This window comes from Rhinoderma darwinii, unplaced genomic scaffold (assembly GCF_050947455.1).
Source record: "Rhinoderma darwinii isolate aRhiDar2 unplaced genomic scaffold, aRhiDar2.hap1 Scaffold_122, whole genome shotgun sequence".
In the NCBI taxonomy this organism is placed as follows: Eukaryota; Metazoa; Chordata; class Amphibia; order Anura; family Rhinodermatidae; genus Rhinoderma; species Rhinoderma darwinii.
The window spans coordinates 810,691-829,401 of NW_027461956.1; the positions used below are offsets into that span (position 1 = coordinate 810,691).

At 42.3% G+C, this 18,711-nt stretch overlaps 1 protein-coding gene and 1 long non-coding RNA gene across 2 annotated transcripts; both read right to left on the reverse strand.

Moving 5' to 3' along the window:
- Window positions 1-637: 637 nt before the first annotated feature.
- On the reverse strand, window positions 638-4,069 carry LOC142699061 (uncharacterized). The gene is made up of 2 exons (XM_075847976.1): window positions 3,963-4,069; window positions 638-2,989 (listed from the first exon to the last, which is right to left on the reverse strand). The coding sequence occupies exon 2, from the start codon at window positions 2,977-2,979 to the stop codon at window positions 1,201-1,203; it is 1,779 nt and encodes a 592-aa protein (XP_075704091.1). The 5' UTR covers window positions 2,980-2,989; window positions 3,963-4,069; the 3' UTR covers window positions 638-1,200.
- A 9,101-nt stretch (window positions 4,070-13,170) lies between these two features.
- On the reverse strand, window positions 13,171-18,387 carry LOC142699058 (uncharacterized). Its single transcript, XR_012865956.1, has 3 exons — window positions 17,226-18,387; window positions 16,067-16,161; window positions 13,171-13,674 (listed from the first exon to the last, which is right to left on the reverse strand). It is a non-coding gene; the product is annotated as an uncharacterized LOC142699058 (long non-coding RNA).
- Window positions 18,388-18,711: the final 324 nt, after the last annotated feature.

Here is an 18,711-nt window from a genome sequence, read left to right on the forward strand (position 1 = left end):
CAAGGAAACCTGACAGCGACCCGCGATTTGTTTGCGGGGGCGCCGATGGGATGACAGAGGCCGTCTAAAGAGTTATTCCCAACTGGTGAGGCGCCCATTGGCCACAGATTCCAGATGGAAACTAGCAGACAGGGGGCAACGGCCTCCTGTTCACTAGTTCCAGCCTGGAATCTGCAGTCAGTGGCAGCCCCACTTCAGTGTGTGAACTACGGCATTAGGAATTTTCTCATTAGAAAGGAAAATAATTTCTTGTTTTGAATCATTTTCATTCAAGCATTGACTTCTCACTTCTGTTCAGAAACAAACCATTATCAAGTCATTTCAGTTGTATTATAGTCAGTTCCGTCATTAATTCTGGCCTATTAGGCATCACCCGGCAGTAACAGGATCCCAGCATCATTATTCTTCATTGTTGTTCATACTTAGATGGCCAGTGGAATTATTAGACCTGACATTCCCCAATATAAAGATAAATGATATTAAGGTGTACCTTGTGTACCATTTGTGACCCGCTTAAAAACCTTTTAGGATATGAATCTCAGTGTAAAAAATTCAAGTATCTAGTCTACAATAAAAAACAATGAGTGCTCTATACTTTTTATTAGCTTCAGTCACTTGCAGGCTGCACGCCCATTAATTTCAATATAAAACAGAGTAGACTTTTATTTTTTGATGTGTCATTACATCTGTATATTATATGTGGAGTTGTCATTATACACCGTCTCTATGATCTGATGACGGGCATATTCCCCAAACTGCACCACCATGCTGCCCATACACTGACTGTATAGTCTGTCTCGCCAGCTAAGTCCTTGGTCTCCGTCATCTAATGTTGACGGATAACTGGCATCGCTGGACTCCACCGGCCGGTGAGTCCGCGCCTTGTTCACACTCCTCGATGTAGGCCTGAGGCTCGTTCGCAAGTCAGACTGCTAACTCTGCCCCCTAGATGTTAATATTGATGTTCAGGTCTTGACAGCTGATATTGATGTCCACAATCATTGGATAGTACATGGGGAAGTGATCTACAACCTTGATGTCTCTGTCCTCAGCGGTTCATCCCTGATAAATGCATTTTATTTGTTGGCACTGCCGATGTAAAACCACTTGGTGGCCAGGATGGAGATGGCCCTTTCAGTGGCTTTTCTGATATTACATGAGAAGCCTTCGCAGTGCAGTGTGGCCAGAGCTAGGCTGAGACTATATAAGTCCAGGTCTTACATGATCATGGTTGATGGCATCTTTAAGAAATTCAACATGTCTGACTACAGCCTCCTTGTCCTCTGAGTTGACCAGATAGCTTGTGATCTGGAGGTGCACGGTCTTCATCAATTTTGGGTGGTTATGAGCCAGACAGCTGTAGATGGATTTCAGGTCATTGATGTTTGGAGAGATTTCCGTCCGGAAAAATCCCCGAATGTTGGCTCCTTTGATGTAGGAGAGGCAGCTCTGCAGAGATGAAGTACTGGCTGCTACTATCTCCTGGTTGTCACTATGTAATTTCAGGAGTAAAGTTGGTATACAGCTTCTGACTTTGGCTGTAAAATATCCAAATAGCGGAAGGCGGCAGCTCTCTGTCAGATCCCTTAACAGGTTTATGGCCGCAATCTGGACTTCTCCATCCGGATAGTCTATATGCTCCCGGGATATTTTAATGAATTGTCTACTGAGGACAGAAAGCTTCAGGCGTCTGATAATGGAGGACAGCGCCCTCAGTGCCGCCATGATGATCTTGATGCTGCTGGTTTTTGATAGTCTAAACTCCATGTGGGCAATGATCTTATTCTTGTAGCTCTCCACCAGTCTTGTAGCTCCGGTGGTGGCATTCCCCAGTGCCTCCATGGCGATGCTGCACAAGATGTTATCGTCCTCTTCTATGATCTTCAGCAGATGTTGGATTGCGCACTCTTGGTATTTCTGCTTTATAAGTCTTGGATGCTTCAAAGCCTCATTGAAGAACATAGCTGCTGTCATTTTGGCCTTTGGGTCCGCATTCTTCAGGGCATTGAGCAGAAACTGAAGGAAATCTTTTGTTATTTTCCTGCCAGATACCAGAGATGTCACAAGCATGTTCATCCCAATACGCTGCTTCTCTGTATCTTCCAGTTCCTTATTCTCTGCCGCAACTTGCTCCCTGTACTTTTCTAGGAGCTCGGCGTGAGGAAGGGTCTGTAACTCGTCATTGACTGGCTCGGTCGGCTGGTTCTCCGATGATTCGGGTACAGTAAAGAATTCCAGGGCAACTTTGGTGGAGTCTTGAAGCTCAGCATGGACATCAGGCAACCAGGTGGAAATGTTGGCCTTCATGTTGCTTATGGCCTTCATAAGTTGCACTTTGCAGCTGCCACCCTTCACAATATATTCTTGGATGCTGCCGCATAAACGTCTTATAGCATAGCACAACGTCTCCTTAGATAGTTGGTCAGGAGCATTTTTGACCACTTGGCCCAGCACTGGCAGCATGTCCAAGATGTGTGGCATGATGACTGTAGCACACGGAGATGTCACTTCTGTCAAAGTGTCGACAATGGCAGCATTGAAATCCTCATAAACGATGTTGTATCTCAGTTCCCCGACCACCGCTTCAAGATGGAGGATGCTCAGCCAGACAATAACCTTCTTAGTCATGGCGTAGGAATAGTATTGTCCCTTCATGTACTCCACCTTCAAGTGCTCACATAGCACATTGATTATATATTCCTTCAGGTAGTGTGCCGCGTCTCTTCTGTACTGAATGACTCTGATGAAGAAGCGGCACATGGCGGCGTTGTATTGAGATGGTAACAGGCTACTCAGAATGGCTTTCTGAAACACATCCGTATAAGTGAAGAGATCTTCAGCCACCTTCTCCTGGATGAAATAAGGGACACAGGCTCCTAAGACGTCTTCTTCCACCAAATTCCAGGTGTCCAAAGCATTTCTGAGCTCTTGATTTGTGTCCACACAGAATGTCTGATGTTTTCTATTCATGATCTTCATATCCACAAATCTGCTGAGGCGAGAAATCATCGTGTGGTTACTTGTTTCTAAAACATCTTCCAAAAAGAAAATAGATTCTAGACTTCTATGTCCTCAATTATCAGCCCCCTCCCCAATAAACATGTGATAACTGCATGAAGAGCGCCCTCCCAAGGCAGAGACAGGACAGTGCAGCCAGAGGAGACAGCGGCACTCCTCTACACTGCGCCCTCTGGTGGTGTAAGAATTTAAAGGTTTCAGAAAATGAAAGCCACATATAAGGTTATATGTAATATTATATAGGATATTTTATTTGGGTAAATCAAAGATGGGTATAGTTGCGTTTCTTAATGAAATGCGTCTCATCAGTTTGCAAGATTTATATTGTTTACCCTGATTCTCACACTAAATGACCCCGACGTTCACAGGTATCTCTTACAGGTGCTAACCAGTAGTGTGAACCCAGTCTTACCCATGGACAAACTCAGGATGTCATAACTGCTAAAGGTGGTTGTTAAGTGGCACCAGTATTCTATATCCGCATGTTACATGAGGGGGGAAGTTCTTTTTATCAGGAAGGTCACACTATTTGTCTCTAAGAGGGGCAGACAAGGGGGCATAAAAGACCCAAGCATGACATGAGGGCAGCCACTTGGGAGGCCACTTGAGGAGGGACATACTGGAAAGGAGACTTCCCGGAGTGTGGGGAGACCATGGATGGTAACTATAACCTGTCATGTAATTGTTGATGATAAGGAAAAAGTGTCTCTGTAAAGTTCCTTGTTTATGGCTGTCGCTATGTACAAATCTCCATAGAAGTCTCAGAATAACTAACAGTCATTTCACTCTTTATACAATATACATTTTCATACACTCAATCTTGTATTTCATTTATTGCGCCTGACCTTAGAATCTAACCCAGTAAGAGAAACATTCTTACAGTGGCAGCACATGGAACTCGCTGCAATACTTCACAAGAAACATTCTACATGTTCTCCTCTTACCTCTGAAACGTGGATCTGAAGCTTCTGGATAAAGCAAGACTTCTAGAAGTCACAGGACTCAAGAAAAAGTCAAGTGAGAGCGACGTACCAAAAAGCAAGAAACTATTGGTCTATAGCGGCTCAACGGAATGTGACTGATCTGCAGCTTTTATAGAGAAGGTGAATTATGACATCACTGATGACCTCACACTTACCTTACATTCTAACACACATCTAATGTTTTTTGTTTTTTTTCACATATCTTTATTGAATTTCAGTAATAAAAACATTACAACATTTCAATATCCAGTGATTATAAATATCATAATGCTCAACAATTTATCTGCACAATTTACATCAGGCAACATAGATCTCCCCAATCCCATCCCCCTCCCACCCCAAAGATCATTAAGTACCATAAAATTATAACCTTTTTATGATAAAATAATAATTATACCTTCCTATAGAACACCAATCAATTCCATATCCCCAATATTTCCTCCCACTTTGTTATACAATTTTTCTTGTCTGCTCTTATTTTCTCATATTCTTTAATTGTCTTAACCAACTTCAACCAATCCATAACAATTGGGGATTTACCAGCCATCCAATTTCTTGCAATTATTATTTTTGCGTAAAAGAGAACATTAACCCCTTTGTGCACCGTGACGTGCTATTACATCCGGGTGCGAGTGGTGATGTTTAGAGTGCGCTCCATATGCTGCGTGTGTCGGCTGTGTTTTACAGTGGACACCCGGGACTAACAGTCGGGAGCAGTGATCGTGCTGTTCCTAGCTGTTTAACCCCTCAAATGTTGCGGTCAATGGCGAGCATCTGAGGCATTGAAAAAAGGGGGGCGGCCCCCTCTGACAGTTCATCACCCCCCCAGTTAGATCAGGGGGTGACAATGATTGTAATGGCAGCTCATGGGCCTAATGATGGCACCCAGAGCTGCCTTCACTTAACTTAAGCCTGTAAAAATGACAATATACTGCAATACGTTAGTATGATCGCTGGTTCAAATCCCCTAGGGAGGCTAATAAAGTGTGTAAAAAAAGTGAAAAAAAGTTTTTAGTAGTGAAAAAAAGAAAAGACAAATAGTTTAAAAAAAACTTTTCCCATTTTCCCCCTAAAGTATTGTAAAAAATAAAAGAAGTAAACAAAATTGGTATTGCTGCATGCGTAAAAGTCTGAACTATTACAATATAGCGTTATTTAATGTGCAAGGTGAATACTGTAAAAAATAGAAAATGTAAAACGCCCAAATCGCTGTTTCTTGGTCAACTTAGCTCTAAAAAATTTTGAATGAAAAGTGATCAGAAATTTCTACGTACCAAAAACTGCTACCAATAAAAACGACAGCTCATCCCGCAAAAAATAATCCCTCACACTGCTCAATCAGTCAAAAAAGAAAAAGTTATGACTCTTAGAATGTGGCGACACAAAACATTTTTATTTGAACTAAACGCTTATTATCAATAAAAGTAGTAAAATATTTAAAAAAACGTATATAAAATTGGTATCACCGTAATCGTATTGAGTCACAGAATAGAGATAAGTTGTCGTTTGTACCGCACGGTGAAAGCCGTAAAAACGAAACCCAAAAAACAATTGTGGAAAAAGTTTGTTTTTTATGTCATTTGGCTGCTCTGAATTTTTTACCTCAGATTGTGTTGGTCATCAAGGCTTTTCTTAGAAGGATGGGTTTTGCTGTCGCATTACCACTGTCATGTTGGTATCTCCACACGTTTGATGGCTTCTGCTTTCGGATTATTAAGAATGGTACTGTGCTTTTCCTCAATTAACGTCAGAGGACTTAAAAGCCCCTTTAAAAGAAGCTTGCTCTGGCGTGAGGCCAAGGCTTTAAAATGTGACGTTCTATTGGTGTAGGAAACACATTTTCATGTGGAGAAAATTCCTAAATTCTCGAATAAATTTTTCCCACATATTTTCACCTCTTCGTGCCCGGCTAAACGTAAGGGGGTTATGATCGCTATTAAAAACTCGGTAGTTTTCACTTTTAAATCTCTTATTAAAGATCCCCAAGGAAGATTCTTGGGATTGGTGTGTGAAATCAATAACATACTGTATACTATCTTTAATGTGTATTTCCCCAATAAACGGCAACATCATTACTTGAATTCCCTACTCCCGAAAATCAAGGCGTTAACACAAGGTATGCTAGTTGTAGGTGGAGACTTTAATATGACTATTGACCCAGATATAGACTCCACTGCTAGAACTAGACAGTCTTCTCCTTTTGCATCGTCTTTGTTAGAGGGAGGCCTGTATGACGTGTGGAGATGCCAACATGGGGGTGAGAGGGATTATACTTTCTTTCATGTTTCTAGGATCGATTTGTTTCTGGGTAATAATAGGGCACTCCTACAGTCACAATCTTCTGTAATTGGACAGATAACCTGGTCTGATCACGCTCCAATCTCGCTTTCCATAAATGAGAAAATGTCGTCTTCTCTTCCTTCACAATGGCGTTTGAATGATTACATACTCCATCACTCTGATCATGCCCCAACCTTGCTAAAAGAATTGAAGCATTATTTTTCAGGCAATGTGGGTTCTGTTTCATGTCCTTACATTTTGTGGAATGCGCATAAAGCATTTATGAGAGGGTTATTGATTAAAGCTTGTTCTCAGGCTAAGGCCGGGTTTACACGAGCGTGTGCGTTTAGCGCACACAAAAAAAGTGCCGTTTTGCGTGCGCAAAAGGCACTTACCAGCTCCGTGTGGCATCAGAATATGATGCACGGCTGCGTTAATTTCGCGCAGCCGCCATCATTATGACACTCCGTTTGGATGTTTGTAAACGTGCTTTTCTGTTTTCATTCATCCTTTTCAGTGCTGTTGCGCGTATCACGCTTGTCCCACGGAAGTGCTTCCGTGTGACATGCGTGGTTTTCACGCACCCATTGACTTCAATGGGTGCGTGATGCGCGAACAGCGCACAAATATAGAACAGGTCGTGAGTTTTTCACAGCGGACTCACGCTGCGTAAAAATCACGCACCTATCTGCACGGCACCATAGACTATTATAGGTCTGTGCGACGTGCGTGAAAATCATGAGCGCTGCACGGACGTATAACACGCTCGTGTAAATGAGCCCTTAGAGAAAGAGGGAAAAGGAGATTTTTAATATCACTAATCAGATAGCAGTTATAGATTTAAAAAATAAAGCTACGCCCACACCTGCTTACCCTTCAGAATTGAGGACCTTGCGTTTGACATTACAGTCATTGCTTGCGTCTCAGTACGACATTTATCTCAAACGCATGCAAATGACTACCTATTCACATAATAATAGAGCCGGTGCTTTTTTGGCTAAAAAAATAAAAAACAGTCCTCGCCACGCTCCCGCATTATGTATCTCTTGGATAAAAAGGGTAATAAAGTTATAGATCCTAGGCCAACAGCCGAACAGTTCCAATCTTATTATAGTGCCCTTTTCAATACGGTAGTCACCCCTCCTAAACCAGATAAGGATCCCACGTCCCCAGCTAATTTTCGTCCTATTTCTCTGTTAAACTCAGATATTAAAATATATGCAAAAATCCTCTCGACTAGGTTGTATCATATTATTCCTCAACTGGTTAATTCAGATCAAGTTGGGTTTGTGGCGGGACGTCAGGCCCCTGATGGAACTCGGCAGTTTATGGACTTGGTTCAGTGTGCAGAGACCTCTCGGACGCCTTCTCTGCTTCTTGCTTTGAACGCAGAGAAGGCGTTCGATAGAGTACATTGGGGCTATCTGTCTCAGCTTCTTGAATATTTTGGATTTAAGGGTCGTATAAAATCCTCCATTCTTGCATTATACCTATTTCCCTCTGCTAGAGTTCTCTCTTAGGGGTTTTTGTCTGACCCTTTTATAATAAAGAACGGTACGCGTCAGGGTTGCCCACTCTCTCCCATTGTGTTTGCCTTAGCGATGGAACCCCTCGCAGAACGAATACGACTTAATCCAAAAGTTCAGGGCATTAAAGTAGGATCTAAGGCTCATAAAATTGGTCTTTAGGCTGATGATGTGCTCCTGGCAGTCTGTGACCCCTTTAATTCTCTATCCGCCATCCAAGATAACCTTTCTCATAGTTACATAGTTACATAGTTAGTACGGCTAAAAAAAGACACATGTCCATCAAGTTCAACAAAGGGACGATCATGTCCCCCTTAGTCGTCTTTTTTCAAGGCTAAATAGATTTAATTATTTTAATCTTTCCTCATAACTTAGATTCTCCATGCCCCTAATTAGCTTCGTTGCTCTTCTTTGTATTTTTTCCAACTCCAGGGCATCCTTTCTATGGACTGGAGCCCAGAACTGAACTGCATATTCTAGATGAGGCCTCACTAATGCTTTGTAAAGTGGCAATATTACATCCCTGTCCCGCGAGTCCATGCCTCTTTTAATACATGACAATATCCTGCTGGCCTTTGAAGCAGCTGATTGACACTGCATGCTGTTATTTAGTTTATGATTTACAAGTACACCCAGATCCTTCTCAACAAGTGAATCCACCAGTGTAGCTCCCCCTAGGACATATGATGCATGCAGGTTGTTGGTACCCAGATGCATAACTTTACATTTATGTACATTAAACTTCATCTGCCAACTGGATGCCCAAACACTTAGTTTGTTTAAATCCACTTGCAATTCACGAACATCTTCCATAGACTGAACTATATTACATAGCTTGGTGTCATCTGCAAAAATAGAAATAGTGCTATTAATCCCATCCTCTATATCATTAATAAATAAGTTGAATAATAGTGGTCCCAGCACTGAACCCTGGGGTACACCACTTATTACCGGGGACCATTCAGAGTAGGAATCATTTACCACAACTCTCTGGATACGGTCCTTGAGCCAATTATCAATCCAATTACAAACTATATTTTCTAAACCTATAGTCCTTAATTTACTCATTAGGCGTCTATGGGGGACAGTGTCAAATGCCTTTGCAAAGTCCAAAAACACTAAATCCACAGCGGCCCCTCTGTCTAGGCTTCTGCTCACCTCATAAAAACAGATTAGGTTAGTTTGACAACTTCTGTCCTTAGTAAAACTGTGCTGGCTGTCACTTATAATACTATTTTTTTCACATAATCCTCTATATAGTCCCTCAATAGCCCCTCAAACATTATCCCCACGATAGATGTTAAGCTTACTGGTCTATAATTACCCGGGGAAGACCTAGAGCCCTTTTTGAAAACAGGCACCACATTTGCCCTGCGCCAGTCCCTTGGCACTATTCCAGTCACTAGAGATTCTCTGAATATTATGAAAAGGGGGACAGAAATAACTGAACTAAGCTCCTTAAGAACTCTAGGGTGTATTTCATCTGGTCCCGGGGCCTTGTGCACATTTATTTTGTTTAATTTAGCTTGGACCATATCTACATTCATCCAATTCAGTATATCAACTGATATATTAACAGCACTGGCACCGGCTACATCAGCTGCTCTTTCTTCTGTTGTATATACAGAGCTAAAGAACCCATTTAGTAACTCTGCCTTCTCTTGATCCCCTGTGACCAACTCCCCATTACCATTATCTAGGGGTCCTACATGTTCAGACCTTGGCTTTTTAGCATTTATATACTTGAAGAATTTTTTACTATGTTTTACTATCCTTGGCCACCTGCCTTTCATTTTGTATTTTTGCTAATTTTATTACATTTTTACAGATTTTATTAAGCTCTTTATATTTTACAAAGGCTGCAGATGTACCCTCAGATTTGTATTTTTTAAATGCCCTTTTTTTGTCATGTATTGCCCCTTACACAGAAGGTGTAAGTAAGCCATGTGGGATTTAGTTTTAGTCGTTTATACTTGTTACCTATAGGAATACATTTTGCACTATAATTACCCAAAGTAGATTTGAAAATCTCCCATTTATCATTTGTCCCATTATTTGACATTAGTTCTTCCCAGTCCATATCCTGAATTGCAGCCCTCATCTTGGGGAAATTGGCTTTCTTAAAAGTAAATGTTTTTGCCCTCCCAGCCTGCGTTTGTTTTTTACAGTATAGGTAAAATGTAACTATATTATGATCACTGTTACCAAGGTTTTCACGAACATTGACATTCCCAACAAGATCTGCATTATTAGAAATGACCAGATCCAACAGAGCTTCACCTCTAGTCGGGTCTTCCACAAACTGGCCCATAAAATTTTTCTGCAACAGGTTCAGGAAATGTCTCCCCTTTACAGTTGAAGCCGAACCATGACACCAATTAATATCCCGGAAATTAAAATCTCCCATTATCAGTACAGTACCCGCCTGTGCAGCCCACTCCATCTGTTTATATAGCTGACCTTCCATCTCCTCAGTTATATTGGGGGGTCTATAGATTACACCAAAAGTAATTTTTTCAGTGTTTACCTCCCTTTCTAGTTCCACCCACAAGGTTTCAACCTCCTCACAGTATTCACCCACTATTGTCTCTTTCACGCTCGCCTTCATATCACTTCTCACATACAGACATACACCACCGCCTTTCCTATTTATCCTGTCTTTCCGAAAAAGTGTAAAACCCTGTAGATTTACAGCCCAGTCATGTGAAGAGTCCAGCCATGTTTCAGCAACACCAACTATATCTATATTTTCTTCCAGTACCAAGGCCTCCAGCTCCCACAGAGAAAAAAAATAAAATGTCTAACCAACCTGAGTCCATATTTGGACCATCCACTCCAGTTATCAGTTATTTTATTAACCTCTAATATATTAAAGTTGCCAATTAATGTTGTGAAACTCAATGCTCCATTTAAATGAAACATTTTTCTTAATTTAACCCCAATTTCATGCATCATATATATTGTTGGATACTCCTTACAATTTCTCAATTGCCCGGACTCCATTACCTCAAGTGTATTCTGAAGATGGCCCCTACTAGACTTAGTAATATTTTGTATAAATGGAGATTGTTTCCCTCTCAAAATATTTCTCCAGTCCTGACAAAAAATATATTCTCAAGTCAGGTACTGCCAGTCCACCCTCTTCTCCTCTATCCATCAAGTATTTTAACTTTACCCTGGGTTTCCTTCCTCTCCAAATTAGCTCCCTCATTAAACTTTCTATGTCTTTTCTCCTATCCACATGGGACTGATAATCAGTGGATACAACAACTGGGGTAATACTATCATTTTAATTACGGCTATTCGATCTGCCATAGAAGGGGGTAACCTATTCCATATCTTACTTTTTGGGTGAGAATTTTGTAGCGGGTGTCGATCCACGTAGGGTAGTCTCTTCAATCAACCCATCGGGTTGACCACCAGATCATGGGTGCAGGGGATTTAACAGGAGAGTAATGGCTGTTTTTTCATTTCAAAACATTCCATGCAACTAGTTTAATTTCTCGGACAATCCTTTTAAGGAAATATTTATCGGGGCACAATGCACCATTTCTGGGCGCTGTATCCAATGTTTATCTGGACAGTCGTCTGGTTATTTTTCTGGACTTTGTATGCACTATTTACCTGGATGCTGGGTAATAATTATCTGAGTTAGAAACAGGAGGACCTGCAATCTCATCAACATTGTCCTTTCCTCATAAAATGTTCTTCTTGAGACATCTGATGGATTACTCTGAAAATATGGCGTAGGTGCCAATCAAGCTCCAAAGGTTGACATACTCAATGGCCTCCAGGATCTGAATTATACCTTTTTCTTTCACTAACCCATTTCTCTAGGAGTCATATATAAAGGTTGGGTCTATGGAGCCCAGATGAGCTACATTAGCAACTTTAAAAGAGAAGCCTCAGAGACATTCAGCTCCAGGATGGTCTGTGCCAGATAAGTAGTGGTTCAGAACGCACTGGACGATGTAGGTGCATGAATAGGGTCCCAACCCAATCGTAGTCAAAATAAGTATTCGGCAAACAAAGCTGAGGTTTAAAGAAGAAATCTTGTTTTATTTCAAGTGGTTGTAGATGCCAGAGGCTAAGGCTGGATTCACACGAGCATGTTACGTCCGTAATAGACGGAAAGTATTTCGGCCGCAAGTCCCGGACCGAACACACTGCAGAGAGCCGGGCTCCTGGCATCACAGTTATGTACGATGCTAGGAGTCCCTGCCTCGCTGCAGGACAACTGTCCCGTACTGTAATCATGTTTTCAGTACGGGACAGTAGTTCCACGGAGAGGCAGGGACTCCTATCATCATACATAACTATGATACTAGGAGCCCGGCTCCCTGCAGAGTGTTCGGTCTGGGACTTGCGGCCGAAATACGTTCCGTCCATTACGGACGTAACATGCTCGTGTGAACCCAGCCTTAGTGAGACGCTTCGGTCATTACATGACCTTCATCAGGCACTGTGCCGTTCTGGTTGCTGGTACATCCAGTAGTTGGCGCTTCGTTCCGAATGGCGGCTGACCACTGTAGTTGGCGCACTTGAGATTTCTTAAAACTTTAGCTTTGAGTGCCGAATACTTATTTTGGTCTGTGTCAGATGTTAGGGATGAAGTCTACAACTGGCCAGACCACCTATCTTTCCTTCGCTCTGGAAATATAGGACAGTCCACGAGGCAGCACATCATGTCTGGTCAATTCCCCTACTACTCTGTACACTAACATCTTCAAAAGAGAAGAGGAAGGTGCAGATGTGACGTTCAGGTTAGGTATTTGCAGTATTGAAGTTGTATTGTGCTCCCCTTGGAGCACTGTGCAAAGGCAAAACTCCTTTATTGGCATGATGTGTAGATGGTTGGTACTCTATTTGGGTGTGCAGGCTTACTTTGTTGTGTGCTCACTTGGCTAGGTTGGCATTAATGAGTGAAATGTATACAGTACCTTAGGAAAATACAGTGTGATAAAAAGATGCTAACAGGAGCGCTCCCTAGGGTAATACCTTGAAAAAAAATGTAAACTAGTCTTCTCACCTTGTGAACCTCTTGGTTGATAAGAACATCGACTGGATGCAGTTGTCTCTCTTTTTGTAGATTCTTGTTCTTCTGACACGGAGTACAGTATGTCTCAGGCTGGGGGATTTCTTTGCTGGACTTTGTTGTATGGTGGTGTACGTTCGTCCTGATTATGACCTGTTTTTGTAGCAGGAAGATGTCTTTCTTGTTTAGATGTTACTCCACGGGTTACCCAGCCTACTCATTCTTCAGTGAATCAGTGACCATGTCCACAATTGATTACACATGTATAATATAGATTTCATGATAGTTCTTTGGAATTAAAACAAATTCTTTTTATGTATTTGTCTATCCATTTTTATTAGAAATACAATAATTACATTGAGGTATGTTTTTATTGACATGTCTTGCTATCAGCCAGACAGGAAAAAAAATATAGAAGGCCTTGGGAATCTGTAGAGGCAGCTGTTCTACAGGAAAGGGAGTGCAGAGACCCTACCAAACAGGACGAGGGGAGGCAGTCCATTGCCAGGCATCTGAAGAGACTTGCCATTAAACACCCAAAACCATTGTACTTCACCGCAGCCCTGCGAATCATGGACAAGGCTTCATTTTCAAAGACTTCTGGACAGTTGTCTTTTAATTGGATGGATCTTAAAAACCCCTTCTGGACAGTGGGGGATGGGAAGGAGGAGGTGTGGACGGATGACATTACGGCATTCTTAGATGGACATTAGTGGTTCATATCTGCTGCCTCTTTAGCTTTCAGACCTTGATCTGGCACATCCCTTTCCATGGCTGACGTTCTCGACACCAGGGCTTCCTCCTGCTGATGTACGGTACATTCCCTTCAGTTCTGAAACAAGAATAAATAAAATGTCCTAGTGAAGAGTTGCTCTCTTGAACATATTCCCCGTGACCCACACCAAGACCCTTTGTCTGCCAGGTAGGTAGATAGTGCGTTCTATGTTCAACTAAGTTAAATAAATTCACAAGTAAATCTGCTCAACTAAGATGCGGTTAACACAAATGTTTAAAAACGGGGACAGATAGGGCGCCAAGCGATGGTAGAATTTTATTTAAATACACGTTTCTGGCACGACTGGTCCCTTTATCTGATCTTAACCTGACGAAGGGACCAGTCAAGTTTAGTCCCGGACCAGTCCGGTCCAGAAATACAGTCAAAATAAAATGGGCTTTACTTTACTGTCCCCGTGTGAAGTATTTGTGTTACTCGCCGCTTACCTATTTTTGAAGGGGAACTCCAAGAAAAATGTGTCATGCAATCAAAGGCGCAGTGCCCACCCAAACTACATCGCAAGATTTAATTAAAAAAATTGGCTGTTATCTATTGGATTACTCCAATATGTAAAGGCCAATATCACTAACAGCTCCTGGCTTAGCCAGCAGAGGTGGGGTCCGGAGCCGAATGGGACCCAGAGCTGCTGAAGGAGCGGGAAGTACATAAAGGGGATTTGTCCGGGGTCTGAATACATTTTAGGGTTTGGTATTAAAGGGGTTTTCCAGGCTTTATAAAAATTGTAATTCAAACTGAAAATTGCACCATTTAGCAAATACCCACCTTCTAATTCTCTGCGGCTCCAGTGCCGGCGGTTCACAATCCCCTGCCGGCCTGTTTACATAGGCCGGACCAGTGATGTCCCGTATCGGCACATGATCGCACTAGTCAATCACTGGCCACAGTGGTCACGTGCCATACTTACTTAGATCACTTCTGCAGGCGATACCCTCCCTCTATACTGTCCTTACTGCAATGTTTTTATAGTGAGGACAGAATACAGGGAATATCTGGTACACAAAGCGTATTCTCACTAACCCTGCCCCATGACAAGCCATGCCCAATGACCCACGTTCTGTCAAAGGTACGCCCTGTCAAGTCCTGTCTCAATCCATCTGAAACCGAAGTGTCCCTAGAAAGAAATTCCAAATGTTGTTAACTATGCTATATTAGGGTATAGTATGAAGAATCAGTGCAGCACGGTCTATATACTACTATATACACAAAGCTGCCATGTGCTGAACATTGCAAAACACACTTTTCATAAAAGAGCGTTAATTCCAGTCCTGCAGTCACCCTGATGACCTTATACTGTGCCAGTACTTCAGGTAGGTGTGCCCCTTTATATATTACTTGCAGTCAGAATTGGCACCGGGATTATCAGCTCATTGACGAATTCTTGAGGTCACATTTGTGTCTTGATGTCACCAGACTTATCCAATCCTACGCCACTTGCTCTTTATAGAATTTTCAGAAAAAAAAATACCCCTAACAATAAATACTGCATGTAAATAATATTCTCATTACAGTACAACAACAAATAAATGGAAAAAGAGCCATATCCATATTAGGTCCCGCGGACATCATAGAGGTGGTCCTTGACTTCCAGTCCTGCAGTCACCATGAAGACTTTGTGCTGTCAGTGAAGGCAGAATAAACCTGACATGGTGACAATGTAATGTTTTATATGTACTACTACTCCCTGTACTGACTGATAGTAGAGAGAATGGACTAAGCTGAAGGATTCCCGACTCTTATCAATTCTTTAAATAGGGAATATGCCCTGAATACTAACCCCAAATTTATATTACATTTATAGTAGGGCAGATTTACTATTCAAATTGAGCCAGAATTATGGCGTACATGTTGTGGGCCATATTTATTAATTGTTTTAGACACATTTTGCGGCGTGCTTGACAGGGGGCGTGGCCTAGAATAAAGGGGCGTGTCTTAAACTAAGCCAACCAAGAGGTGGTATAAGGAAGAGAAAAGTGTCTAACATGTCTAGCAAAATCTATCATACATCGTGCACCACTGTGATAAATTTGGCGCAATTTCTGACTTCCTTGTATCAGTTTACACTGTGTAAAACTCAGATAGTTTTAGGCCCCATGCACACTAACTTATTTTTGCGGCCGCAATTCACCCGCAAATCTGCAGGTGAATTGCGGCCCCATTCATTTCAATGGGCCCATGCACACGACCTTGGTTTCCACGGTCCGTGCATTGCCCAGGAACCTGGACCGCAAAAACAACGGACATGTCTTATTACGGTCGTGTTTTGCGGTACAGGCTCATAGAAAATAATGCACGCGGTCATATGCACGGCCCGCGATTTGAGGGCGGCCGCGGGTGACACTCCGCGGACGTACGAGCCGTAAGTCCCGGTCAATGCACCTCACTATGGTCGTGTGCATGAGGCCTTAGTAAATCTGCCCCATGGTAATACCAGTGACAGCCCGCTCTTTCCCGGTGGGGTACAGTCCTCCGCACATCTTCATCCACGTCTCATCTTGTCTATGCCGGTTACTTTTCTTCTTATACCTGAGAAGTAACAAAAATAACATCAGAAACTAAAAAACACAATTCCAAGTATTTCTCCCCATTTCTAAAAATAACATTTCCTGCAGGTGAATAATGGAAAATATAAAGATATAAATATATTCAGGCCTATGTGTCTGTCCAGGGGGTCAGTGAGGGTCCTGCCTGTTATATGTGGGGAGGTCGTGCTGCACAATAACGGAGGGGAAAATGTCTGTACATCAATATATATTTGTCTCTAGGAGCCCCTACAAAGTCTCAGTGAGGGCCCTGTCTGTTATACGTGGGAGCTTGTATACAGCGTTAGTAACACGCATGTCACTCCAGTATAGATATTTTGGGTGCCGGTTCTTCGACCTCACTGTCCATAGTTTAATTAAACACCTTAAGAAAATGGATCATCACTAAGAAGTTTTATTTAAAGGGGTACTCCCATCTTACTATTTCTCTGGGACTCACACCTATGTGGAAAACGGAGGTCTCTCCCTGACCCTGTCCTGCTTTGTTCCCAGATCCCTGTCCCGTCTAATGGCTGCTGATTCCAGGTGGAGAATGACTTGGGAAAGGCCTCGCACGTCCCTCTCCCTATTCTGTTCTATGGAAGTTTCGGAAACAGCTGAGCGCTGTTGAACTATTTGTGTAACTCCCATAGTACAGAACGGAGAGAGCTGCGTGCATGAGCATAGGTGGATATCACATAAACGTCTGAGATGGAGAAAACCCTCTAAAGAGATTATTTCATTAAAGGGGTTGTACATAATTAGAAAAATAGAGCTGATATCTTCCAAAAACAGAGCCACACCTGTCCACAGGTGATGTGCCGTGTGTGGACAGCTTAGCCCTATACATTTCAATACAGAAAAGCTGCAATACCACACACAGCCTCTGGACAGAGGTGGCGCAGAGCTTCCATTTGGGTCATAGAGAGGGTCTCCAGCGTGATACCCCCCTCTATGATATCTAAATACCCTTATAGGGCATTTCAGGTGTAACCAGAAGTTAAGGTGATACAAAAAAATATTCCATACATGAGATTTCCTTAATGGAGATATTGTAACAATAATTACTGAAAATATGTAATTGACTTTTTCCCCCATTGTAGGAATAGAACCCGAGAAGTGACGTTTTGGACTACGGAACAGTCGATCCTCCGGATGAAATGTTGTGTGGTTGGAGCGCAGTCCCAGGAGCGCTGGTGTTGATGTGCTGATCCATGTTCTTCTTATCTGGAGCTTGTATACAGAACACGCGATCCTTCTGGTCCGACCTACTAACATATATAAGCACAGCCTAAACACACACGTAATGATATATAATAACATAACATTAACATAACATTACTATGTATCAGCCCTGATACGTCAGTCTCATCATATTTCTGGGGTCCCCGCACACAGGATATACGTTACCTCCTGTGATGATGTCACTTCCCTGTATTTCCTGTATGACATGGCTGCTCTTCCTCTTCCCCTTTCTGATGTATTTCCTCTTCCTGTGTGATAAGACGTGTGCTGTTGCCTCCTGCTGTGTATAACACGAGATGCAACATGTCTTATAAAACATGTCAATAATAATCGCAGAAAGCGAAAAACATTTTGTTCATTTCCATTCACACCAATGGTTATTTGTTTGCAGCCGTTTTTCTGAGCCATACTTGTCTGTTTTTAGAATCAACTACAGGGAGATTTGAGATGTGGTTTGAGAATTTCTTTCCTATGTAAACCCCATCGATAAGGACAGCTAAGAAGCCTCAGTTATCAGCGAGCGACCCCATCATTAGACTAAGCAGAGTGCCCCCATACAGTGCCAGCAGAGTATTGTCCCTTAAACAGTGCCAGTATACTGCCCCCTCATAAACAACACTACCAGCAGAGACCCCTCAATAACCCATATTGCCAGCAAAGCGCCTCCAATAATTAGTGCCAGCAGACCCCCCAATAACCACTACAAGCAGAGTTCCCCCTCACAAATAGTCCCAGCAGAGTGCCTTCCTTTATGCAGCTACATCATGTAAGATCTTCCCTAGTTTGGAAGTCTCCAGGACAATCTGGGAGAGAAGACAAGTGTGATGTAACCTGGTTGCAGTGTGTAAATGTAGCCTGAAACATCACATGTAGCCCCTAAGTCTATGTTCACATGTTACATATTTATTGCAGATTTCCATGGTCAAATTGACACATGAAGTATGAATGTGAATAGGGTTCTAGAAAACTGCATAAACTTGCAGCAGTAACAATCTGCAGTAGATTGTAATGAAAAGGATGCACAGCCAAATATGCTGCAGAAATCCACATGTAATATATGGAGAAATATTAGGCCTAGTTCACACAGAGTTTTTTTGGAGCGTTTTTGACGTGGAAACCGCATCGAAAACCGCATCGAAAACCGCATCAAAAAACGAATCTTATTGATTTCAATGGGATGCAGAGGCGTTTTTCCCACGAGAAAAAAACACAGGAAAAAGCAGCGTCAAGCCCTTTCTTCAAGCGTTTCAGTCTCTGACCTCCCATTGACATCAATGGGAGGCAAAGAAAACGGTTTTCGCAGCATTTT